General features: G+C 33.8%; 1 protein-coding gene across 1 annotated transcript in view; it reads right to left on the bottom strand.

Annotated features, from left to right (window-relative positions):
• Positions 1–3,053: 3,053 nt before the first annotated feature.
• CHIC2 (cysteine rich hydrophobic domain 2) overlaps positions 3,054–27,743 on the bottom strand; it is a gene marked incomplete at both ends in the record, with an annotated part of 40,022 nt that continues 15,332 nt past the window's right edge. The window contains 5 exons of the mRNA XM_084233302.1: positions 3,054–3,104; positions 6,293–6,352; positions 6,519–6,575; positions 20,740–20,895; positions 21,036–21,090. Coding sequence (XP_084089428.1) covers positions 3,054–3,104; positions 6,293–6,352; positions 6,519–6,575; positions 20,740–20,895; positions 21,036–21,090 — 379 coding nt within the window. The remainder of the gene's footprint in view (positions 3,105–6,292; positions 6,353–6,518; positions 6,576–20,739; positions 20,896–21,035; positions 21,091–27,743) is intronic.

Here is a 27,743-nt window from a genome sequence, read left to right as displayed (position 1 = left end):
CATTGTGAAGTAGAATACCATAAATGTTGAAACAGTCTATGCACTGAATGTTATATACAACTACTGTAGCTTGAACTCATGCAACTATGGGTCCAATTACACATGTTAGTATTAACATCTCTCTTTAATACCAAAAGATTGATATGGAATGTTCTATTCTACCCATGTCTGTGTGTACTAATATAAAGAAGCGATCAGGAGCTCCTACAAAAAATGATTCAATTAAAAAACTAGTTTTGTAGTAAGAAAAGGAAATCATAGCTTACTATTATTTAAGGTATGAATATTTCTTGATTTTAGTCATTAAAGAATCTTAATTAAGCATCTAATGATCATTTCCTATAGGTACAGTGACCTCTTGTGAGGGAGGAGCAGTATCTACTGTAGAAGCAAAAAGTGTTGCTTCAGTAATACTAAAGCCAATTGAAGTAATATATTTTAACCCAGAAAGCCAGATATTAAACTATGATAGAGAAAAGAAAAATATATAATAGAGTTTGCAAAGTACATTCTTTTCACAAATAATGTTTCTACACAGGAATGGTGAACTGCTTGTAAAATGCCAGTATTGTACAAAGAAAAATCTAAGTTATTCACTCAGTATTTAAAGATCTATATATGATTTTCTGCCAATAATACCTTTTTTGGGCCAGTTTTGAAAGTATCTGTGGTTCATGTCCCACAAATTTTACATCAGAAAACAGGAGCTGAAGACAAATCATCATTTAAAAATATTTCCTTTAGGCTAATTGCACAGAAAATAAGCACTGCCAACATTTCTATTCCCATCAACATGGGCACTTAGAAATTCATGATTCAAGAAAGGATAAAACAGAGGGCTCCGAGTGAGGGCTGCTGATGAAAATCCAAACATGGAACTCTAACCTCTGAAGGCATAATTGGCTTATGGTAATGCCACATGTTAAGCATTCACACTTCTCTGTATACATTAGAAAAATGAGTGCATATTTTTAGGGAATCTAAGTAACTGATACACCTCTCAATAAAATTAAAAAAACTTCTGAAGTCCTATAGTTAATACTATAAAAAATGCAACTGATCTTACTGTTAAAATATTCTGATGGGAATACAGCATGGTAATTTTTAAATTATAATTTACAGACAGCTAATAGAAAAAATTATAGCTAAACAGGTGCAGTTCTTCCTATCAAATGTTCTTTCTATAAAGTGTTCTACAAATTTACAAAATTTTAGATATGGAACACTGCGTTGCAGAGTCTACAGAGTCATATTTTCTGCTTTTTCTAAATCCTAAGGCAGTATAGCATTCTCCGTACAATAATTTTCCACACTGAAACCACAGAGGAACACTAAAGTTTGTGAAAAGCATTACCTTTTAATCATGCTACTTTATGGTGGTAGGTTGCACCCTAGATACAAGGGAAGTAAAGTGAGAAAGTGTTTGAATTCTTTGTATGTTGAGTTCATCAGGGAAAAGTGTTTTACAAACAGAAGCTGTCGTGTATTTTAGCGGGACAACGAAAAACAATTCTCAGACCAAAAAAAAAAAAAAAAACCCTAGTTTTTAAGATAGTTCCTAATGTCCATTATAGTATATCAGATACTGGCATTCAACCATTCAAATTTATATAAGAATTACAGTACTTAAGAGAAGTACAAAGAAATACTTTTTTAAAACACAGGTATATAAATTAATGAAGCTGGAATTTAAAAGAATTTAATACAAGGGAAAAAAGGTGTTATATAGTGGTACCAATTCTTAATACAAATTAGTAAGCATAGTTTATATAATTTTCAAAAGTTATTCACATTATTGCTCGATACCACAGTTGTATGGAACAAGCTCTTGACAGACATTGAAATTTCTATCATTTGTTTATAAAAACAAAAATTTACACATTGGGCCATTCAGAAATTTGTAAAGTTTTAAAATGCAGGGAGAAATATACAACCAAAAAGAGGAGGGGTATGTCTGTATATATTTAAAAGAACGAGCTGAGCTGACTTACTTATGTGTCACATTCCCAATCAAAAAAAAGTATACATAACTGGGCTGAAAGCAAAAGTAGATAAAAACAGTACTAAATATGCCCTCCACTTTTTAATAATAAAGTTCTAAATATCAATGGGGTAATAAACACCATTATCTTTCATTCTGGAACTTTTGCTTTCTTTCAAAAACTTTTCAGAAACATATCCATTCTATAATTGTGTTAGACTGGGAGAAATACTTAGAATTTTTTTAAAGAATTATTTCCATACTATTGTATATAAGATTTGATAAACAATAAAAAATAACCCAAGTAAGGCCATCATTAATATCATCTCGATCAAAAATATACAGATTGGGATGCTACTATATTTTGTGAACCTGAGCTCTAGTTACCATTAGATGCATGCATACTATTCATTGTTTTGCCTATTCTAAGAAAAATAATTTAATCCTGCCTTATTACCTTTGAAGACAGAAACACTTGCAAAACTTTTTGATAGGTCTTTCTAATGTTACAGATATTCTGCTGTAAACAGAGCATTAGAACTGTATGAGAAAGGATATGTTAAGTTCCAAAAAGCTATTAAAGAAATCTTACTATATTAAAAGTAATGACTATGTTAAATTTAAAAAGAAAAATAATACAAAGAGTGTGCTTACTAGAATAGATAAGTAGAGGCTTACAAAGGTGTTTTTCTGTGTTAAGGAATTAATAAATAAAGGGCTGTGTGTTCCTTGGTGATAAAATAAAAAAGGCTGGCCACTTTTTATGCTAAGTTCAAATGTATTTTTTTTGATAATACAAAAAAGTACTCCTTGAAAATCAGAATACATAGCAGAAACAAGCACAATAACTTAAGTACTAAACATCTGTATGAAATAACTGTTGCAAAGTTTGACAAAAATGCACACTTAGAACATGCGGTTATTTAAAAAAAAAAAAAAAAAAAAAAAACCAGGGGGAAAAAAAACCACACAATTCTGTAGAACCAATGTTATGTCACCACCAGGAGAGCACCAAGCAAGGCACCATTGGAAAGACAACATACTTGGAAAGTCTCTATAAATAAAGTAAATGCTAATCTGGTCGAAAAATCGGTGTCTTTGGTAAAAATTCTATGAGGATGACCTGTAGGAGGGAAAAAAAAGGTTTTAAAAAGATTTCAATAGAATTTTATCTTAACAAAACTTCAGTTATATTCCAACATTTATAACAATTTGGTAGTACCTTTGACATATCAAAGGAAAATGCACGTGAGTGAATGAGGAAAGGAAACTAGCTAGTATTTACTGAGATCTAACCACATACCAGGCACTTCATAATAGAGATCCATTTGATTTCAACAATTTTTCTTTGATAAGTATCAGCATCCTCATTTTATACATGAGGAAACTGATGATCTGAGAACTTTACCACCATGGACTGTGTTGTCAGTATTTGAACAAAAGACAGTATTAACTCCAAAGCCTTTCCCTTTCTACAGCACTATGAGGTTGCAGCTGACCTGATTTTTATTTCTTCAGGCTTCCTCCCTTTTATCTAACCCAATTTCATGGGTCCTTATGTTCTAGATTAGCTCTCATTTTACTGTATCAGGATATGTGCTCTTTTTAGATAAAGAGTTTTGGTCCTTTGTCTTAATTTTTTTTAAGCCCTTTTCTTCTTAACTAGCAAAATTCAAGTTAAAAATCTGTTCCAAAGGACTTTTTAATAGGGAGATCAACTAAAAGGAGATCAACAAAAACAAAAGTAACACAGAAATACAAAAGTTGACCAAAGTTCATTTTTATTCCCAATTTGAACTGTCTTACATTATAATCACGTCTTTACTTTGATCCAACTCTATATGGAACAGATGCTAAATAAAAAAATTATTTGAATAGGTTTCCATGTTTGGTGAATCATTCATTCTTTTAGAAACTGTGTCTTAATGTAACCTCCAAGTGTGAACACTTTTCTATGTTTCTCTGGCTAGGCCACGAACTTTCATTTTCACTCTTCAGCTCTCCATTCTGCTGGGTTGTTATTTACCAATGAACTATTCACCAGCTTTCTATTTCATTTCTTTGAATTGTACCCCAATTTTCTTCAGTTTCTTCATATATAAAATAAAGGGACTGAACAAGATAGCAAGATGCTTTGCAGCTCTAAAATCTGATGACTAAATGTCTAATGATGATTGAATGCAAATCCACATTCAATAAACTCTTCTTTATTTCAAATAAGTCCTCAATTAAGCAGTCCTTACAATTTTGTTTAATACCTACACATTTTATAGTATATACTACATAATGCAAAATTATATTATCTTTGACTATATCTGAATCATTATGTTTTTATAAATATATCCTACACATACTATTTTCTACAGTAGCCACACATAGAAAGTGGCTGCTAGTCTCATTTCTTCTAAATCAAACTGTTACACCATATTTGAATAAAAGTTGTCATCAAGTTGGTAGTTTTGTAGATTGCCTGATATTCAAAATATAATCAAGAAAATATTTTTCTTTAACAAATGAAATTTCTGTAAGTTCAGAAAAGTTCAATGCATCAGCTAAGAAAGCACTCCTGTCTTCTTGCATTACTTGTTATCTTAATTTTTTGTATAAATTGTTAGGAAGTTTTGAAATTATATTTTTCCCTCATTCAACTATCACAAATATATACACTGAGAAAATTCAGAAAAAATACTTTTGAAAGCAATTTAAAATTTTTTTTTACTACTCTTCAGGAAATCTTTTATGATGGTATGAAAAATAATAGCTCTAGAAGTGTTCAACTATCTAATATTTCATGATAAACTAAACTTTTCAAAGTACCTTCCTCAGAAAGTTCTGAAAGTCTAGTACATTATTTTATTTTTAGCTAATAAGGGAATGTCATAAAAATAAACATGGAATATAATAAGTTTAGTTTATGAATGAATGGCATTCATATAGCGCTACCTGAAACAACACTGGGAATAACTTCTATGTTTTCCTTACCAAAGTGAATCTAAAAATGTGCAAAAAAAAATTTCAAGTTGCAGTTTTAAATTTGGTGTTTTTATAAATATAGCAGATACTTTTTAACAAAATCTTGTAAATCTCCAACATATTTATCCCTCCCTCCAAAATAAACTTTCTTATCATCTAAGATGAAAACAGAAGACTAGCATTTTCATAGGTCAATGTAAAAACAAGTTATTTGAATGTGCTTTTTTATTATAAAGAAGTATCAAGTGTCTTTCTCATCATCATAAATTAACATGTTTGAAGATATAATAGATAATGATAAAATCTACATTTGGTTCACTGAATAGAGCTATTCTCTGGGGGAAAAAAAGACATTTTAAAAATGTCTTTTATGTTCAAGGCTAGAAATGGGATTTGACTGTATGATAATGAAAGAAAGGGAATGCTAAAGAGAAAAATGATTTTATGATAATTTCCAACTATTTAAGCACTGTTTTAATCAATCTTTTATACACACACACACATATACTATGTATGATGGCTATATTGTTTCAAAGAATAGGAAAAAAATCATCAGAACTGATGTGCCATGTACTTCACAAAGGCTATGACTTTAGTTTTTCTTCTAATGTATTAACCTTGGTGTACTGAAAACAAAACACCCAAGCTCAAGACAGAATAAAATTCTTAGTTTTCTACGGTATTCTGAAATTTTCAAAAGGAGAGAAATTGTTGAAGTAAATCAAAGAATAAATTAAGTCCCATATTGAATAAGTTCTAAATTTATTGCATACATATGCCAATTTTGACATCTTTTAAAGGATAAACAGAATGAGCAACTTCTTCCCCACTTTGAAAGATAATCTTTACAAAACAATATTCTAAAAACACTTCGAAAGATTCTTTAAAGTCTACTGAGATGGGCAGTTAAAATCTATAAAGGCTAAAGGTTTCTTAAGCTCGAACGGCTTGGCTGAAAGGTTTTCTTCCATACTTGGAAACTTGATTAGCATTATATAAAAAAGCCATATCTGACTTGCTGCGTAACCAAAGTTGTGATTATTCTTTATACAGCATCTAAAATTTCACACTCCATCAACACATGTTCAGGCTATTTTATCTTGGCAATTAATTTATTATTTTTCAGAACACAGTGAAGCCTTGTTTTCAAGTCATTCATAACTTTATAAATCAGTCCTGCACATGAAACCATGCATCTGTGAACCGTAGAAAATCCTTGCGCTCAGGAGATTAAGCTCCTGACACCTTTGCTGATTAATAATCATGAAAAGAATAAGATCAGAAGCAAAATAAATGATCATTTAATAGAGAAACTCACAAAACAGCCCTTTAACTTACATATTCCATCATGTTATTCGTTTCACATTTCCTTTTGCTCAGTCTCCAGTGCAAGCACAGCTAGACACATAGGAGAGTAAAAGAAGAAAAATGAGCTCTATTTTATTGCAGTACACAGACTAACCCATTTGTCCACCTTTCATATTTTTCGTTCAACAAAAGCATCTGTTTCCATACTGTGCAATTCAGGCCCCAACAGTACGAAGCTGCTCCCTGTGGTACTCACCTTGTGGTATAACCTATTGTTTTCCCATTCTAATAACTTCTCAATCGATCTTCGTGTCTAGAAGACAAATGAGAAAAAAGTTTACTCTTGACCGGTTTTAGAAAAACTTTGTTTTGCAGCTGCTTTTTGTGTGAAAAGGAAAACAGTGTAAGACAGTGACTTTGTATAGGGTGGAGTATGACACTGCCAACATTCAAGCACCATGTACATAATAACCTGAACAGCAACAGTATTCTTTTTATAATAAAGATATGGTTGTTTTTTAGCATATGTATATTTTTCTGTTTCAAATTTACCAACATTTGATTTTCAAACTACCATAGGCTAAAAAGCTAATGTTATCTACCAAATGATACATAGTTAAATCCTCATTCTTTCCAAAAAGTTTATAATACTTTATAGTAGTAAAAATTCCTTAGTATATATTGTTAAACAAAAATCATTTAAATATTAGTTAACAAAAGACAAGAGGCTTTGACAGTAAATTCAAAAAGGAAACAATTAAAACTAACTGAATGAAAATAATTAGCCATCAAATTTTTATGTTGTACTGAAATAATGTCTGAATTTAAAAGTTTATTATTTCATAGTTTTTTAAACAGAGGAAAAATTTTATTTAATACCCAGCAAAAACTGTCATCTGATAATATAATAAAACTCTTAACACTAGTGTTATAGGAATCAACTGAGAATTTTACATTAAGATCACTTGATTATTGCAGTATATAATATCCAGTATAAAATGCTTCTTGCTTGGAAGTATGAATAAAGGAGAGGATAATTCATGATGCCAGGTGTTAGGATGAGACTGACTCAGCTGCAGGTGCAAAAAGGACAGTGTTGCCACAGAGTCAAATGCAACTTGGTGCAGCTGCAGTTTCCTTACAAGGCAAGAGAAAAAACATCTAGTGTTATTAATGTGGTACAACTAAATAAGTAATAATCAAATATGAAAATGTCCATGTCAAGCAAGAATCAAGAATTGTCACAGAATCAAGTTGGCTTGAGACAGTTTAATGTTAGTATTTATTTAACTTATCTGCTGTAATCTAGTTATCATGTTACCTTTTATAGCAAGTTGAACATGGTAAAGACACATCACAGCTACAAAAGTGACGATTACAATTCATAACGACCAATGAGTTACTTCGACTGCCTTACATTTTCCAAGTTTATGCCATAAAAATCAGGAAATCAACTAGCGCTCAGGATAATAATACGCCAATGACTAATTTATTACATTACTTTTTCAACAGTTTTTTGGCAAGAATTTTAAAGAAAAAAGTGCCCTTGTTAACAATGATCAGCAGACCTCACTTGTTTCTTTGTAAAGATAGCCTTTTAGAGGCAGCTCTCCTTTTAAATGAAAATAGGGCAGCAGTTATGGTCACACTTTTTGTTAATTTAGTTGCCAGTCAGCCCCAAATCAAAAGAAAATAAGGCTGCAGAGTGTAATTAACATTCAGTTCAGTCGTTTTGTCCCTTGTCTAGCCCCCAAGCTTTGTTAAAATTGCCATCTGAATGCTGAAGGCTGTAGGGAAATCGATTTGATTCTAATCGCACCATGAAAAGAACATGATCTAACTGCTTTCAGCCCTCCGTAAATCTGTACTAGGTCTTTAGCACAATGCAACTTCCAATTTAAAAAGCACTGAATGTCTCGTCAATGACTTTGTGAAGAAAAAAGAACAAGGAGCAGACATAAAAATTCCAATAGTTGTTTAAGCATTAAAGTTCATTTGCATCACAGCGAACCTGAAAAGGGCTGACCTCTCAAACCGCCTCTCAGGTCTATGAAGTTGTAGCCTTGACAAGCTCACATTGACAGAGCTCATTGACTCTGAAAGGCTACTCTATCAATGGTGAAAAATGGCAATAGGTTCTACTCTGAGCAGGCATCTGCCTGCCCACCCGCTGCTAAACCAATGGCAAAACCGATTCAAAACCTGAATCTACCTTGTAATCTTCCTTTCTAGGACCTTTTAATAATAGATTAAGATTACTATACAATTTGAGGTTTTACTTTTACTGATGGTTTAAAAGGGAGGAGGGTGGGATGAAAGACCTAGGGTGGGGAGAACAAGCTTTCCAAGTCTGTTGTTTTATGTCAGTGTACAAAAATTAAAAGCTTAACATTACATGCTACAAATATTTATTATCCAAAGAAAAAAGTGTAGTTACCACCACTGTTAGTTCATCACAAATTTAAGGCCATGCTATATTATAATGAGGATATCCTTATAAATGGGGGTCATAGTGTATGTGATATAATCTATATATACGCACAGTATATATGTATACACATCATATATATGTGTATTTATATATACACACAACTGAGAAACTTAAAACTAAGACTTTAACGTAAATCAACTACCAGTATTTGAATAACAAATAATTACAAAGTACGAACCTTAGTTCTAAAACATGTAGGAATTCTGAATTTATTCATTGCCTCTAATTAGGAGTTTAATGATAGGGTTTGTTAAAATAATTGTATCTTACAATATTTAAGAATTCTAAATCAAACAAACCCTGGTATGCCATATTCTGAGTAAGCATCTAAATATAAAATATTTCTACACACTTGACAGTCTGGAGTAAAAGCTGTGAATTAGCACCTTCTAATCTTGCAATAAGACTTCTATCCTGCTTGACAGGTGAAGGAAAAAAAGCACTTGCACGTGCAGCTTAATTAATCATTACACTTGACATCTCAATGATTTACAGTGAGGAGCAGGTGAGAACATACAAAACCAGAATGGAACCCTTGATCTGAGTGGAACATTTCTAGCACACTAAGGTGACAAGAATATAGATTCTAGCAGTCATTTAGAGAGAGAGAGAGAGAGAGAGGGAAAGAGAGAGGGAGACAGAGAGAGAGAACTGTGCAACAAATTATTTGTTAGTAACAACAAAAGCTCAAATTAAATGGAAGAAAAAAGCCTTAACTACTAAGGATGTTTAATACTCTGTAATTATTTTTATTTAACAAAATCAAAATATATTTCTAAGTTAAAACACAATACCAATTTGATACAGACAAAATATATGACACTTAAGCATTTAAAAAAGCAATTCAAAAGTCTTTAAACACAAAATGAAAGCACCTTATAATTAGTTAAAATAAAAATTAAAAGTTTATGTCCACAAGATTGTCAGATAGCTATTTATAATGAAAAGCATGATTCAACAATGCCAAACTCTGTAATTACTATTGGGCAAGCAAACATAAGCTTATAAAAACCTGTTCTTAATTTTAAAATCTTATACTGACCAAGAAATTCAACATAAATTAAACCAATATGCATCAGAAAAGAATAGTATATATAGGGTCTGTTGACATGAAATAGTAACAAAACATCATCTTTCAGCATTCTAGACTAGTGGATTTCTAAAATAAGTCATCTTAATTTTCTTAAAAGAATTTCGTGTTTGTAAAAAGCACCAGATTGATAGTCATGGGAACTAAAAATCTTCTATTTAACAGAAAGAACAGGGGAAAGGGCAATGCAGGCTTCAGTGTAAGCTTCCCCACAGTGTCCTTAATCCTTTTCAGGGCTCACACCCTGGGGGTGAGAGGACAGGTTAGTGGTGCTTTACTTATGACTTCTCACTCCTGTACAAGAGGAACATAGATTTTAGCGATGATTCTTATCCTTTTATGAGAATTAACATCATGTGATAAAGCTAGTCTAGAAGAAGATGACTCCAAAGTATCTGGGCTTCTATCTATTACCCTTATCACAGAGCTCACTTTAATTTCCTTTTTCTAGACATTTCTTCATTTCACCTTGCTATTTTTCTCATTTGTGAACTAGCTCTAATATAGTCATTCAGCAATGTTAAAGTAAAACATAATGGATTCAAAAACATCATTTCCCTTATTAAATAAAATGTATGAAATAGATCTGAGTAACAAGTTAGTAGTAGCAACAGGATAGAAACTTTGTCTTCTATTTCTATTGCTTTTGGCTCTTTTGAAATTTTTGGTAGAACTGTGGAAATAAGCCAATACATGCAAAATGCAAAAGAAGTTAAAATGGTCTGGATATTACACAAAATAGTTAATTAAAACTTTGATTAATAACAATTAATATTAGGTATGACATACTGGGTACTCCTATCATCTTCCAATGACAACGCTTATATAATGTTACACTAGTAAAATACAAATGAGACACCTAGAAATAGTAAGTTACCACAATTAAAAATTAGGGTTTCACAAAAATTCAAATTTGGCTTATTATGAACCATCTTTATAAATTGCTCTAAATAGCCTAACTTTCTAAGGAATAAATTATTATTCTCTATAAACAAATTATGTGCCATTAGCTATAAATAAGCCTTTCAAGTTAGCAAGAAATCATTTAGAAAATCTTGAATGTATTACTCCCCTACTTAATTACCACTATTACTTAATAGTATACTCATTACCAATGATTCACTTATTTACAATCAACTGTTTAAAAATGTGGTTTTTCAGAGAAGTGATTTTCTAGAAGTTGCTAATGAAATCAATGCAAATTTCATGGACTATAAAGAACTTAGAGCCAAGGAAAAAATGTTATGTGGAAGCTGCAACAAAATTTGTCTGAACTTTTCCCAACGAAATAGCATTCCAGTCGGTCTTTAAAACATAAAATGCCAAGCTATGTTAACAAAATGTATAAATAGAATGTCTCATTAATAAGTACTTATAAAAATTCTGTTACTTTAACTTACAAATTAAAACTTATTTGAATGAGAATCATTATAACATCACAGAATATCAAAATATAATTTCAAGAGTTCAATTTCTTATTTAAAACAAGTTTTAGTTTTAAGCTCCTAAATTTATAATGCATTTATTAATCTTTTTTTGCATTTATTAATCTTTAACTGGAATAATGTTTCAAATGTATTCATAATCTTATTTCTTAAACTTAAGTAATTTTCAAATAAGAACTCTACTTATCTCTTGACATTTGTACAAATTCAAATTGTTAAAATAAGTGAAACAAAAATGTTCGTTGTTATAACTCTTTAGAGGGAAACCATATAAAATTTTAAATGTATTATTTTATGAGAAAATCACTTGATTCACCTCTGTTCTAGATTAATATAAATATTTCATAGCAATGATATGCAGAAAATTAAATATCTTAGTATTATGATACATGAAAATCTGGATTCACCAAAAAGATAAACTAGAATATCATCAGTCCACAAAAGGATTTTTAACCAAATTCCCTTCTGTACTTAGTTTCCTTTTAAAAATGTTTAGTGAGTTTAACTTTTATATAACCCAGAAAAACTAAAATACCCACCATCAACAGAATAATCCGTTTAATAGTTTGTTAAAAGTGATGTTTTTAGACAACGGTAGCTAAACAACAAACAATTTGTGTGTAAAAATCACCCTCTTAGTGGTAACTTGCAAGTACTAATCTTAAATAAGGTGTGTTTAAATACAATCTCATCAAAAGTTTATGACCTAGGCTAGTCTTGTTAATTTTTTTAGGTGACTCTACTTTGTGAATGTTGAAAAAGGTATATGAACAAATATACAAAATGCTGCACAAAATTTTAAATTATTCACTGACCACTGATAATATTTAAGAAAATACTGTTAATATCTCAAAACACCAAAACTGAGTTTCAATTGATGGCAGAAAATTAGAAAAAGTGTTCAGAAGAAAAATTAATTTCACTGAGAATTTCATTATATTTCACTAAAACACAGTCCAAAGTGTTGCTATCTGGGATTTTTAAAAAATACATAATTACACAAGGAAGAATCACTGATTAGGAAAAACAGGAAAAAACAAACAAAACAAAACTGCCTGCTACTGGCTATAATAGACAAGTGGAGAAGCAGAAGGAATAAGGAACTAAAATCTTTTTTTTTTTAAATATCTATCTATCTATCTATCTATCTATCTATCTATCTATCTATCTATCTATCTATCTATCCATCCAAGCACTGGGTACAGTCAGAAGTGCGGGAGGGTGAGAGAATTCACCAGAGCCAGAGCGGGGAGCAGAGCAGGCAGAAGGACCGAAGTACACTGCTGAGGGGAGCAGCGGGCGGCAGGAGAGGTCTGCGCGCCAATTGGGACCCTCTTCTGGTGGCCGGGGAGCAGCCGGGGATCAAACCAGCGCCACAGAGGCCGCGGGCAGCTTCGCAACCCAGCGCTCAACTGCTGCGCCACTGGGGAGGCCCTACCTGACAAGACTTTAAATTAACTATGATTAATATGTTCAATATGATAGAGGATAACAATGGACAAAATAGATGAAAAAATGAAGAATTTCGAAAGAGAACTGCACTCTGAAGACATCAAATGGACAATCTAGAGCTGAAAATACAGTATCTAAAATTAAGAATTCATTGTATAGTTTAACAGCAGGCTGGACACTGAAGCCTGGCAAATCTTACTACACACCACACACCAATGATATTATGTTCCAAATATTCAGAGAGAACTAAATGTCAGCCAACTCTTGGGAAAAGACAATTTTGAAGGATTCTAAAACCTATTTAAAGTCCCAGGGCAACCTCTGAACATTTTAAGACTCAAAGTTTATACTTCTGTTAGTATCCTGCCTTATAATGTGAATTTAGTAACATTTCTGTTCCAATTAAAAACAAATTGCCAGTGCTGCTTCACAGTAATGGTTGTCATTTAATTAGTTTATATGTTTCAAGCCTAAAGTGTTCTTTAAATCAAAACTGCAATAAATATGTTCCTCTGGCTTTGAGATACCTTTTCCTAAAGCAAATGAAATAAAATTTCGAAGAGGTTAAACCTATTTCTTTATCTTGCATTTTGTAACAGGGGAGATACTGTGGAAGGGGCAAGAAGCCATAAACTAAATTACCCTGGATTAGATACAGAAAATTACACTGTTCCTCAATGAGAGTCCCTGTCCCTCCTATATTGCATCAACTCAAGCAAACTGTATAGATAACATGCTAAAAAACATTAGCATTGATTTTCTACATTGTCAATTAATAATAGTGACTATCATAAGAATGCATTTCATTCATATTTTACTCACTAGAAACTTTTCAGGATTTTCCCCTTTGCTAAAATTTAATTAGGATGCTTTAAAGTTTGTTTTGCTTAGTTTCATTATCTGCAATATGGCAGAGGCATTTTTCTTTATCTATTCTTTCTTTATCCAAATGTTCAGTATCATTCTCATTTTATGATTCAGTTACTGATGACAAATACTCAAATCCCAAACACATAGTAAATTAAGAGTTTTGAAAAGTTTTGAGCAACTTCTAGTACTCTCGGTATATCTAAGTATATCTCAGATTTCTCCCATAAACAAATATTTTAATTTTCTGTCTATGATTCCCCCAGCTTCACATTCTCTTGAATTTCTGTACACCTTGCAAGGCTTTATTCCCACTCAAAAACCTCTATAGTTGATAGTTCCCATTTGGATTCTCAACCTCTATCATACCCCAAATAAAATAACAACAATTATTGGATAACAAAACTTCCAAGTTGAGAGTAAAGATATTCACAAGTAAATATGAGTACATGACAAGCTAAGGAAAAGAAATGCTGTTAGAATTCAGGAACTTTTCATCAAAGTTTCAAAAACCAAATAGCAATTATATTTTATACATTATCAGCTTGCACTTTCAGGGGAAAAATCTGTTATTTACTCTAAAAGGCAGGATGCTTTAATTTATTAAGAAATGTTATTTTAAATAGTTAAGGACCATACATTCTGAAATATTATGATCTTATTGCTCAAGGATTTTTGTTAATGAGTACATTTATTCAACAAAGTAGATGCAAGGCATTGTGAGAAACACTGGAAATTCAGTAGTTCTTCAGTAGTTCAGTTCTCATATGCATAAATAAATAAAACAAATCTTTTTTAAAAACTTACAACAAATCATATGGGAAGAATAATAATAAATGATAAAACTAGCAACTGCCATTAACTAAGCACCTACTATAGGCAAAAATAATATACTAAGTATGTTATATGTACTTTTATTTTATTTATTTGTTATATGTACTTTTATTTTATTTATTTGTTTATTTATTTATACATACATACATACGTACGTACATACATACAAGCACTGGGTACAGTCAGAAGCGTGGGAGGGTGAGAGAATTCACCAGAGCCAGAGGGGAGAGCAGAGCAGGCAGCCTGACAAAGTACACTGCTGAGGGGAGCAGCGGGCGGCAGGAGAGGTCTGTGCGCCATGTGGGACCCTCACCCAGCGGCCGGGGATTGAACTGGCGCTGCAGAGGCTGCAGGCAGCTTTGCAACCCAGTGCTCAACCGCTGCACCACCGGGGAGGCCCATGATTCTTAACACTGTAAGAGAACACCCCTATTTTAAAGGAAAAAAAAAAAACAAAACTGAGGTTTAGAGAAAGTAAACTGATCACTTCATAAGTGCCATTTTCCAAGCCAATTCTTTCTAACACCAAAGTATAGGACCCAGATACCACATGTTGCACCCTATTTCTAAGTGAATGATGCCCCAATATAGGTCTAAATGCAAATAAGAGAATATAAAGGGACTGGAAATACATATTAAATTTATAACAAATTAGGGACATCCCTTGTGGCACAGGGGTTAAAGTCTCAGCACTATCAAGCTATTGCCACTGTGCCATGAGTCCAATCCCTGGCCAGGGAGCTAACCCACGTGGTGCAGCAAACTGCTTCTGTCTCACCTGGTGCTCCCCTCAGCAATGTATGTCAGTAGATCTACCTGTTCTGCTCTCCTCTGTCTCTGGTGAATCCTCTCACCCCTCTGATCTACACCTCAGTTCTTGTATGCATAAATAAATCTTTTTTAAAAAGCTTACAACAAATCATATAAAGAACACTTCTAGGAAGTTATATAATTTTGATCATCCTATGTAAGAGAAATTAAAACAATAAAAAGAAATGGAAGACATCTAACAAGAAGTTGATTTAGGTATAACCAGTCCAAAACTTAGGGTTCTTCACTCAGAATGGATAATGCTAAGAACACATATAAACAACATCTATTAAGACACTAAAATTGGGATATGATACACATGTACGAAATCTCAGAAGACTGAAATTAATAGTTTCCTTAGGATGGAAAATAAACCAAAACAATAAATATGTCACAACCATCAGTAAAATTATGAAAGTGGTCTCTCAAAGAAATGAGCCAAATTGAAAGCACATATAAATCACAGAGAGATGACTTATTCAGTCATCACTTTTCTAAACCATAATATGGTTAAACTCAAGAAACAACATATAAATAAAAACAAGCTTTTGCAAAGCAAATACTGTAAAATCTATTTAATAAAGTTGGAGCATTTTATTCACTTGTAAACTCCTCGGCCTCTTACAAAGAACCTACTAAAAGGCTGGGGGTTTTTGTTTTATTGTCTTTGAAGCACTTATCACTACTTATAATTATCTCGTTGGTCTGTACCTCTCTTTGAAATCCACAAGAGAAACCACATAATCTCTAAACAATATCTAAAAGGCATCTAAAATTGTGCCAAGCCCACAGTGCTGCTTCAGAAATACTAATTATATTAATGGATAAATAACTTCCATAGCATAACACATGAGTGGCATAAAGAAAAGAACTAAAATCAGCAATTTCAATATGCTTATATTCCAAGAGAGTATCAACTTTACTCAAGTCATTTTAAACATTTTCTATTAAAACAAATATAGGGCCTCCCTGGTGGCGCAAGGGGTTAAGACACAACCTATGAAGCTATCCGCAGCCACTGCAGTACGAGTTCAATACCCGGCCAGGGAGAGATACCCACATGGCGCAGCAGACCTCTTCTGACTCGCCCGCTGCTCCCCTCAGGAGTGCATTTCAGTCGATCTACCTGTTCTGTTCCCTGCTCTGTCTCTGGTGAATTCTCTCATCCCACCCCCCGCACCTCTGGCCCATACCCCAGTTCTTGTATGCATAAATAAATCTTTTCAAAAATATATATATATTATGTAATAGAACGGAAAATTCAAATGAGTGTTTGCAATACAACACAAGATCCCTAATACATTTTGTGATATAGATAGCTACTTCCTTTTTTAGATTCTAAGGACACATTTATCTTTTGTTTTCAGATTTCATGAAAATGATGACAAGTATTTACAAACATAAAGTATCTCATTTAGCCAATTCTCCAAACAGACTATATACTCTTTGAGTAGCTCATTAATAAACATCTTTATATTTCTAGCATCTAGAAATAGTACTTATACATCAACAACAGATCTACTGATGTTCACTTTTGGCAAGGATAAAGAGATAGGCACCAGACTTTACTTCTGACTTGAAACAACATATATATAAAAAATATAATATTTATATATTATTATAAATGATATATTTATGTTATATATCAATATGTACTTTTTTTTTCTGCTTTCAAAACAATGGAAGACAAAAGATTCCTGAGAAACAGGAATGAGACAGGCCCTGTGAGAGTTTCGGGTCACAGAGAATGGAGGGGAGAACCTGGGCCAAGCCTGGTAACTCACTGAGTTAAAGAGACAGGGCAGCTAGAAGTCACAGCACAGGGTACTGGAGAGGAAAAGTGCTACACAGAGTGTGAATTCCAAAGATGTACAGATAGTCCCTAATGAGTATTCAAGTGAATATTGAGCAGTGCATGTAGGTAAGGAAAATGCCAGAGGTAGAACAAAGAACTATTAGAAAGGATAACAGGACTAAACATTGTCTGTCTCCTCAGGAAGTTAAATATAGAATTGCCTCATGACCCTAGGCTAGTAGGTATATATCCAAAAGGACTGAAAGTATCAAATAAGTACATGTAAATCTATATTCATTGCAGCATGGTCACATTTGGGGTATAAACAGTCTTACCAGTGGATGAATATATAAACAAATTGCTGTACACATACACTAGATTCATCCATAAAAAAGAAAACTGTATTGATACATGTTACAACATAGATGAACCTCAAAAACATCATGCTAAGTATAAAAAGCCAGACACAAAAGACCAATATATAATTCTATTTATATGAAATATCCAGAACAGATAAATCCAGAGATAGAGCAGACTGGGGGTTGCCACAGGTTGGAAACAGGGTAATTGGGAGGAATTGATTAATGGGTAAGGGGCTTTAGAGTCATGGAAATGTTTGAACTAGAGAGTGGTGACAGTTGCACAACATTGTGAATGTGTTAAATGCCAGTGAATTGTTCACTCCCAGAGTGGGAAGGGATGGGAGAGAACAGCATGGGGAGGGGACACAAAGGACTGGGGTAGAGATTACGATTGCTTTGGTGGTGGGTATGGTGTAGTAACAACACCTGAAAGGGGAGACCCTATACCCAAAAACACAAAGGTTGTAAATCAATGTTATTGCAATTAAAAAAAAAAAAGAACTTTAAAAGTTAAAGGATAGCAAAACATATGATGGTAACATTAATTAGAAGACTGAATTAATATTAGAAAAAGATTTCAGATGAAAAAATGTAATTGGAAAAGAATATCGATTTCATAATGATAAAGTGGTGAATCCATTAAGTAGATACAAAACCTGAAAGTTTTATGTCCCCAGCTACGGAAGGTTAAAATACTTGAAACAAAAATTGTTATAATAGACAAACCCACAATTATAGTCAGAGGTTTTAATATTCTCTTAATAAATGATAAAACTAGGAGTCAGAAAATCAGTAAGGATACAGTAGGTTTGAATGATGTTATTAACTAAATTAATCTAATTGACATTTACAAATCACTCCACCCAATAAGATCTTGATTGTGATGGTGTTGCATAACTCCAAGATATGTCAAAAATCATAAAACTTTACATCAAAAAATGATTACTGTATTACTTATAATATATTAAATAATTTTCAAAAAATGGGCCAAGACAAATTTTTTTTTTTTAAAGATTTATTTATTTATTTATACAAGCACTAGGCACAGTCAGAAGCGCAGGAGGGTGAGAGAATTCACCAGAGCCAGAGCGGGGAGCAGAGCAGGCAGACTGACGAAGTACACTGCTGAGGGGAGCAGCGGGCAGCAGGAGAGGTCTGTGAGCCATGTGGGACCCTCGCTGGCGGCTGGGGATCGAACCAGCGCTGCAGAGGCTGCGGGCAGCTTCACACCCCAGCGCTCAACCGTTGCGCCACCAGGGAGGCCCCCAAGACAAATTTTTTAAAAGGAAATGGCAATGTGGGAGGTCCAAGTAGTAATAGTAGTAGTGGTAGTAGTAGTAGTAGTAATAAAAATAATATTAGATTAAACAAGGGTTGCAGAACCAGAACAGGTCATAAAGAGTCTCTAACAGAGATGCAAGAATGTCACATTCTCCATAGTTCTACAATAGTTTACAGCCAAGACATGGAAATACACAACTTTTTTTTTTAATAAGCAGTAATCATATTTGTTTATGCTCACCAGACAGTAGAATCCATATAAAATTAAATGTATCGAAGTGTTCCATCTACTCATGTATACAGAGACCTTAGATTGAATACTACAATGTTAAATATACTTTCTGAAAATATAGGTGGGGATAGCCTAAAAACAAAAATCAATCTACTTTATGCATCAAGTAAAAAGGAATTTAATAAAGCATCTGAAAAATTATCTTAAGTTGCCAAGAATGAGTGGAGAAGGGTAGGAAGTCGTGTTCTAAATCCTATACGTGCACATACTATCATATCGGTTTTCTCACTTAAAAATATAGATCACAAAGGTTTCTAGAATATTAAAACTCTTTGTTAAGTTACAGTAAATTACCAACCTAGTAAATATAGCAGCCATTTAAACAACTGAAGCACCCAAATAATAGGAGAGAGTAAAGGGATATAAACTACAATAGTTATAAATCCAACTGTGGATCCAGGGACAAACAGCGATTAAAAAAAAGAAAATCCAGGGCCTCCCCAGTGGCGCAGTGTGTTGAGTGCAGTGCTGTGAAGCTGTCCCGCAGCCTCTGCAGCGCTAGTTGGATTCCCGGCTGGCCAGGGAGATTCCCACATGGCCCAGCAGACCTCTCCTGTCTCGCCTGCTGCTCCCCTCAGCAGTATATTTCGGTCCTTCTGCCTGTTCTGCTCCCTGCTCTGTCTCAGGTGAATTCTCTCACCCCTCCCACCTGCCTCTGGCCTGTACCCCAGTGCTTGTATAAATAAATCAATCTTAAAAAAAAAAATCCATGTTCTGAAGATAAACCAGATGAGAATTATATGTGGAAAAAGTTCTTAGGGTAAAGGAATTATTATAACTATTACAGTAAATATTACAAAATTGTTCTATTTCAAAGAATAATCTCCTTCATATCAAAATGTACTAGTAAAAAAATTATTTCCATAAGAATATAACTTTTATAAGAGAAATCAAGGGACAAAAGGAATTTGCTTTTCATCATTTCCTGTTACTATTTGTTGACAAAATGAAAATGCAGTCACACAAAATCATTCATTCCATTTAAGCTTAAGGGTATTTGATTTTTATACATATAATTGTCATTTTTTTCAAGCTTTTACAGAAACATAACATCAGGCTATATTAATTTGCTATATCTCTACTAACATCTTGGAAATGCTTGGATTATAAGCTGCCAAAATTATACTTTTTAGATCATTTTTTCTGATAACAGAATCACTATGTATTCATCATAGAAGACTTCTAAAATACAAAAATTAAAAGGAAATCAGAATACCCATATCTTAGCCACATGAAATAAACCTGTATCCATTTTATTTGTTCTATGAGTACTATCTTACATAATAGTAATAATGACATTATTCAAGATTTATAGACACTTATTTTGAGCTATTTAGCTAAGAGGCTTATAAACATTATTTCAGTTTATCTTTACAACAATCCTATGCACATAGGTTGGTGAATATTTTTATTTTCATATATGATAACTGGAGTTTAAATCAGCTAGGAAACTTGCCTAAGGTCTCAGAGATAAGTGAATGCTGTCCAGCACTCCCAATCACTGTCTTAGACCCCAATACAGAAAGAAAGCTGTATTCTACTCAATTCTTTAGTAATTCCTATGTCATAAATGGCTATTTAATATAACAGCATGCTAACATAACATACTCATTTAATTACTCCCCTACTAGATCGGATTTTTGTATAGTATTCAAGATAGTGTGATTCATTCAAAATAAAAAAAAGAAGAAAACTAGTTAAATGAAAGATTTGCTTATCTACTTCTAAATTTAAATTAAAATATGTAATTCAACTTACTCTTTTACTGAGGCAAATAACTGGCCACATACTGCAACCTAATGTGCAGCAGCAACAAAGGCAGCCACAAAGTAGCCATCGTACATTAACAGGAAGGTTCTTCTTAAGACAACTGTTAACTCTGTTGATGCTGGCTTTAAATTCTTCAGGAGCTACCTAGAGAAAAATTGTAAGAAATAACAACACTGCAGTATTAAAGTCAGTAAATATGTGTTGTTAGCATAATTTTTTTCTAATTTGTTAGGAAAAGACTAGCTTTGAAGCACATAAACATATTAAAAATAATTGATACTCACTTTTCCAGTTAATGAAGAAGGGAATTCTGATTCAAATTTGTTGCTCAGTCCAAATCTATTTTAAAAAAGAAGAAAAAGATGTTATTTAAATGACACTGGTACAAAAATAAGACCATTTACTATAATCAAAGGTTAGGTAAATAGAGTGCAACTTCATAGAAAAACAAAAGAAGTTTGAGATAGAAAAAACATTATAATTAGCAATTTATGAAATGTAGTAAGCAATTTTTGCAGCTGAATAAAAACTTTTTTAAAATAAGGTGCTGATAATACAGGAATAAATGACTTCTTTGAGACTATCTTTGTGAGCCAAATATTAATGTAGGGGAAAACAACATAATCGTCCAATTTTGTCAAAATTGCTACAATTTTTCCAAATAGAAAGCTAAAATCTTGCTACTGGCTATTCTTTAGGTAAAGAACATTTGTTAACACTCAATAAAGTAGCAATATGTCTAAGAATATAAATTAAGTAGTTAGCATTTTCTGAGATCAGTCTATCTATACTGCTATTATAGTCAGAGAATGCTAAGAACACCTGCAACAACGTGATAGTTGGCCTGGCTACTTAAACTTTCAAGACTCTGAAATAGATAAAATTGAGGTAGAGCAGCTCAATGTCTCTAAGCTTTTAAATGTTTGCAAAGATCATGACGATTGACTGGGCACTTGACTATTTCTTTGCATAAGTTAGTATGAAAATATTCAGATACATTGGTAATAGGAGATTGCATCTTGGAAATAAAAGTTGAGACTCTTAAATATGATTTTTATTAGATACCAGAGACATTTTTTCCAGCTTTATTGAGATATAACGGACATACTGTATAAGTTCAAGGTGTACAACAATTTGAAATATGTATCCATTATGAAATGATTACCACAATAAGTTAACAATCATTACCCCACATAGTTACTTTTTCTTAAGATGAGTACCATCACTCTCTTACCAATCTAAAATACATTAATTCTACACTACAGGTAGCAGGCACTGGGAAGGATTTCCTTAGATATTCTGTATGAAACAGATGGTCAGGTTATCGGTTACCAACTCAACCATCAGCAGAGCTGAACAGAGGAATCATATGAGGTGGGCTGTGTGAAGGTAATAAGGAGTAGTAGAGACTGGGAAGTAGAAAATGTAAAATGTGGAGGAGAGGGAAGAGCAGGTCACGGGTCAGATCCAGCTCAAACCAGATTTTCTTTTTCCAAGAGTAAACTGGAAGAACAGATTTCTATGCAAAATTTGCTACCTCTAAAATACTGTGTAAGTCAAAAAATTAGCTCTATGGATCAGGTTGTTTGGTTTGTATCATGATCTAGATTTCCCTACATGTAGGATGATGGCATCTATGTCCATTTTATCATCATTTTAAGTACTTTCATACATCATTTAATGGTAGCATTGAAATAACATTAACTTTTTTTAAACTATGAATATGAATATTAATTATAAACAATATTATCAATACAACTACCTAGGTCCAAGACAAAGTCCTTTCACACTAAAGATAAGCTAGCAACTATTTGTTTAATTCTAGCATTACTGTCATCCTCTGAAATCTGAAAACTGAGATAAACTTATATTCTGTCTACATGAGGGCTCTAGAAAAAGTGTGGTTCTACTTGAGAAAACTCCTACAGATATGTAAACTCACCTCAGACCTTAAAGGTCCTTGCAAGAGAAAGACGTGTGATAGCTCTCAGCAAGGTCACTAATGTATTTCCTTTTCATCTGCTCTCCTTACAGAAGATGCCATTCAATAAATAGAGGACTGAACCCTCTAAACTATAAGCTTGCATTTCTTGCATTATCTCCCTTGGTTTGAAGGTTTTATTTTTCCACCTATAGTTTTTTATTTCAATCATGTTTATTATTACAATTAACTACCTCCTTCCACTGGTCTTTGCAATTTAATAGATCGGGTATCTCCAAGTCTCCTAAAAAGAAATGCCTTCCTCTTTCACTCCCCACCATTATAACCAATGAATTTATTTCACTGATTACCTAGTTTGCCAGGTAATATGCTAAGTTGGAGGGGACAGTCCAGTAAGCATTTAGAGCCTAAAGGCCTTTCTTTCTAGGGCCTGAATACTTCCTTACTATTTGAGTGGCTCCTTTTAGGGCAGGTTAGTAGTTATCCTCCCAAGTGAGAACTGATAGTTCCAATGAAATATCTTAGGGAGTGAGTCCCTCTTTAGTCATATTTTTTGTTAAGTTATAGCTTCCTCTTCCCTCATCTCACCCTTAAAAGAATGTCCCAGGAGAAATTTCCCTGTGGCGTGATTCACACTAGAGAGGAGTGCTTAGTTTCTCCAACAGTCACTGTTTAGGTGCTGATTTTTCTATTCTCTTACCTATGCTCCCCCCACCAATTCAACAAGCATACCTGGAAGGAGTGTCACTAATATGCTGCTGTTGAAGGCCATAGCATCTCCAGAGTCCACAAGAGTAAACCTGTAATTATTTCCCTTTAAAAATCTCTAAGACACTTAATATTTGAACCGATTTCTTCATGGCTACAGGCAGATAATCAGGTGCCCCTTCTTTATCTTCATTTGGAATACAGCCCTTCCCACAGGGATATTCAAAGAGGATGTCAAACCTCTTTGCTTTCTAAAATTCTTGAGGCCTTCAGTTAGTTTAAGATTATACTACTTATTTTTACCAATATTTTAGATTGGACATTTATACTGAAACATATAAAATGTTTTTTAAATTTATTCATAAAAGAGCAATTGTATTCTAACAAAAATAACATTTTAGGGCCTCCCTGGTGGCACAGCGGTTGAGCACTGGGTTGCGAAGCTGCCCGCGACCTCTGCGGTGCCGGTTCGATCCCCGGCTGCTCCCCGGCCACCGGAGGAGGGTCCCATATGGCGGGCAGACCTCTCCTACCACCCGCTGCTCCCCTCAGCAGTGTACTTCCGTCCTTCTGCCTGCTCTGCTCCCTGCTCTGGCTCTGGTAAATTCTCTCACCCTCCCACATGTCTGACTTTACCCAGTGGATGTATAAAACAAAACAAACAAATAAATAAATAAATAAAAACATGCCTCTATTTAAAAAAAAAAAAAAAAAACATTTTACAGTAACTTTTCCAAAATAAAAAGCTTTATAAGGAAAATACTGCTTCATCTTCTCTTTAGTGTCTGACAATGGGAGACAGCTGGATTCTCACATCTCTTTCTGCATTCAATCTGTCTTCATATACTTTTGGTTGATGTTTATGAAAACGAACAAGCCTAGCATAAATATGTAGTTGGAAATTGTGTATAACCTTGATACTGTACCAAAACTTGACAAATGGCAGTTTTTTTGTTTTTGTTTTTTTTTGGTTTTTTCTTGCTAGAAAGATAGTGAAACTATATCAATAAACTTTTAATACTCTGTTCAATTAAATTTCATTAGTAGGGCCTCTCCGGTGGCGCAGTGGTTGAGCACTGGGTTGCGAAGCTGCTCGCAGCCCCTGCAGTGCCGGTTCAATCCCCCGCCACTGGGTGAGGGTCCCACATGGTGCGCAGACCTCTCCTGCCGCCCGCTGCTCCCCTCAGCAGTGTACTTCGGTCCTTCTGCCTGCTCTGCTCCCTGCTCTGGCTCTGGTGAATTCTCTCACCCTCCCGCACTTCTGACTGTACCCAGTGCTTGTATAAATAAATAAATAAATCTTTTTTTAAAATAAATAAAATAAAATTCATTAGTATATTCTGCATTCTAAGTTAATTTTTTTACCCAAACATGATTTTGTAACATCATACATTTGTCCTGTGGAAAGTATTGATATAGCTCTCCTAAAGGTTTTGATATCAGAACCATCACATTCATTAATATCACCACTGAACTCAACAGAAAGTTCTTTAAGTATAGGGAAACTGTCAAGTTCACAGTCATAGATACAAGTTTTCCAAAATCCTAAAATCCATTTGGAAGCTGGAGTTTTATTATTGATAACAAATGCTATCATTTGCTTTCCTTGAAGTGATATTCTTGCTTCCATAATTAAACCATATCACCTATACTTTAAAACCTAATTTCAAAGCATTTTATTTTGATAGCTCTTTTCTAGCTTTGAATGTTTTTGGTGAAGATAAGCTATGGCTGAATTTAATAGGTATCTCACTACATAAACAATATAAACAGGAGAAAGGAAAATATAGGGACAAGTAGGGAAGGGGAAGGAGAAGGAAAGAGGGAGAGAAGAAATAAAATGATTGGCCAACTATTACTGACAACACTTATTTACCATTCAACATCTACTGTCCATCCTTTAGATGATGTGAAGGAAAATGTAGACATCTACTATACATACATCTATCCCTATTCCCTAAAAGACATTTTCTTAAATCATGGTTCAAATATTCATGGCTTAGAATTGATAAAAGATTTAAACTATTTCCAAAAAATGGTAACTATAACAAAATACATTACACTTAATGCTTTTTACTCTTATCTATGAGAAGTTTACAAATGTTAGGAAAAAAACAATTCACTCAAATAACAACTAGGATCACCTATGTAATACCTCATGATCACAGGTCTGTATTAGAAGGCTCATATAGCTTTTTATTTATTTTTTAATTTTATTTTATACAATTCTTACATCATTTTTCATTTTTGCACAATGTATGCATTTTCATTTTGGTTATATTCCCCATACAATTGGACCCCCCACTTATTTTGACCCTAATCCCTCCTCTCCCTGCCCACCCCTACTAGTGTGTCTCTGGTTTATAGTTGCTTGTTGATTTTGATTTTTACTTTTTATTAATTAGTCTTTTTCCTGCTCCCTTATTTAGGTTTTCTAAATTCCTGCTATGAGTAAGACCATCTGGTATTTTTCTTTTTCTTTCTGACTTATTTCGCTGAGCATGATACCTTCTAGCTCCATCCATGCTGCTGAAAACTGCATGTGTTTATCTTTTTGATGGCTGAGTAATATTCCATGGTGTATATGTACCACATCTTCTTGATCCAGTCATCTATTTTTGGGCATTTGGGTTGTTTCCAGAGCTTAGCTATTGTAAATAGTGCTGCTATAAACATAGGGGTGCAGGTGCCCTTTTGAATTAATGTTTCTGTGTCATTTGGGTAAAATACCTAGGAGAGGAATTGCTGGATCATATGGAAGCTCTATCTTTAGTAGGTTGAGGAATCTCCACACAGCTCTCCATAGTGGTTGGACCAGTTTTATATAGCTTTTTAAAGGAAGAGAGGGAGAGAGAGGAACGGTAGGGGAGAAGTCAGAGACAATCAATTTTATTTTAATATAATGAGGTAATTATGAAAACTCATGTAATACACATGGTAAAGCTTTGCAGAGAGACTGCGACTTTATACCTACATCTAAATGGAATCTCGAAAAAGGCTTCTCTCATTTGTATCCCATTTCACTGTCACCTAGTTTCTATAATCTGCAGTCATGAAAGTGGAGACCACTCAATCTGGTACCCTGAATTCTTAATATCATTCAATCAGATTTTCCCTTTCCTAGTTGTTTTTAACATTTAACTTTGGAGTCTCTAATCCACAGATGTGCTCCCTGGATACCTTCTCATATCTTCTTCCTAAAAAAATACTTTTCCTTCACTTCAACCAAAATTCCTGTTGAAATGGCCTTCTTTCCTTAGAAATCCTCAATTATAGCTCATTCCCCAGAGTCCATCTTCCAGATTCTCTCTCAATACTTGACTATATTCTCTCTTGTACAATCATTAGCATATTTTATTATAATGATGTTTACAAGACTAACTTCCTATCCTAGTAAACAATGAGTTGTTCACGAGTAGATATGACATTTTTTGTGTGTGTGTGTCGGACGCTTGCCAGTGCCCGGGGATCGAAATGGCGCTGCAGAGGCTGTGGGCAGCCTTGCAACCCAGCGCTCAACCACTGAGCCACCAGGGGAGGCCCTAGATATGACATCTTAATTAACCATTATACCCTTCATGTCTTGCCAAATGTCTAATAAATACTCAGTTTTTGTTGAATAAATCTGCAAATCAGAAGAAACATTTACATTCCACTAACTCCTCATTGCAAACTTCCACACCACTGTTCTTTCTTCCTCTAATGCCAGGCTTTCTGGTTAAACCCCGCTGGTCTGAGTGTCAATGGTCATTTTCAGTCCTACAACTTAATCCCTCTGTGTGGGAGTACACAAGATCACCCTCAGGTGTGCTGACTCACCAGGAGGACTCACAGGACATAACATACAGTGTACTCATAGATTACCACAAAAGGATACAAAATAAAATCAGCAAAGGTAAAAAGGCTCATGGGAAGAAGTCCAGAGGAAACCAAGAGCGAACTTGCAACAGTTTTTTTCCTCAGTGGAGACAAATAATGTGCTTAATTCACAAAGCAACTAGTTATGACATGTATAAAATGTTTTCTATCAGGAAAGCTCATTAATGACTCAGTGCCTAAGGCTTTTGTTGGAGATTGGTCACACAGGTACCCTCTGCCTAGCCATGCACCAAGACTTGGGACTACCAGAAGGAAAACAGGTGTTCAGAATAAACTACATTATCTGTATACAGTTTAGACACCCTTACTAATTCTGGGAATACTGGGATCCTTCCCAAAATCCAGATTCCTCAACATCAGCCAAGAGGTGACAATGCAAGCAAGACTTTCTGAGGCTAGCAATCTCAGGTCGGCTTTGTTAACACTTTTTTGTGCACCTTCATACTCCAGGGACACAGACATC

This window comes from Talpa europaea, assembly GCF_964194135.1.
Source record: "Talpa europaea genome assembly, chromosome: 5".
In the NCBI taxonomy this organism is placed as follows: Eukaryota; Metazoa; Chordata; class Mammalia; order Eulipotyphla; family Talpidae; genus Talpa; species Talpa europaea.
The sequence above is the reverse complement of the archived record's forward strand: the minus strand, read 5'-3'. Positions and strand labels throughout refer to the sequence as shown.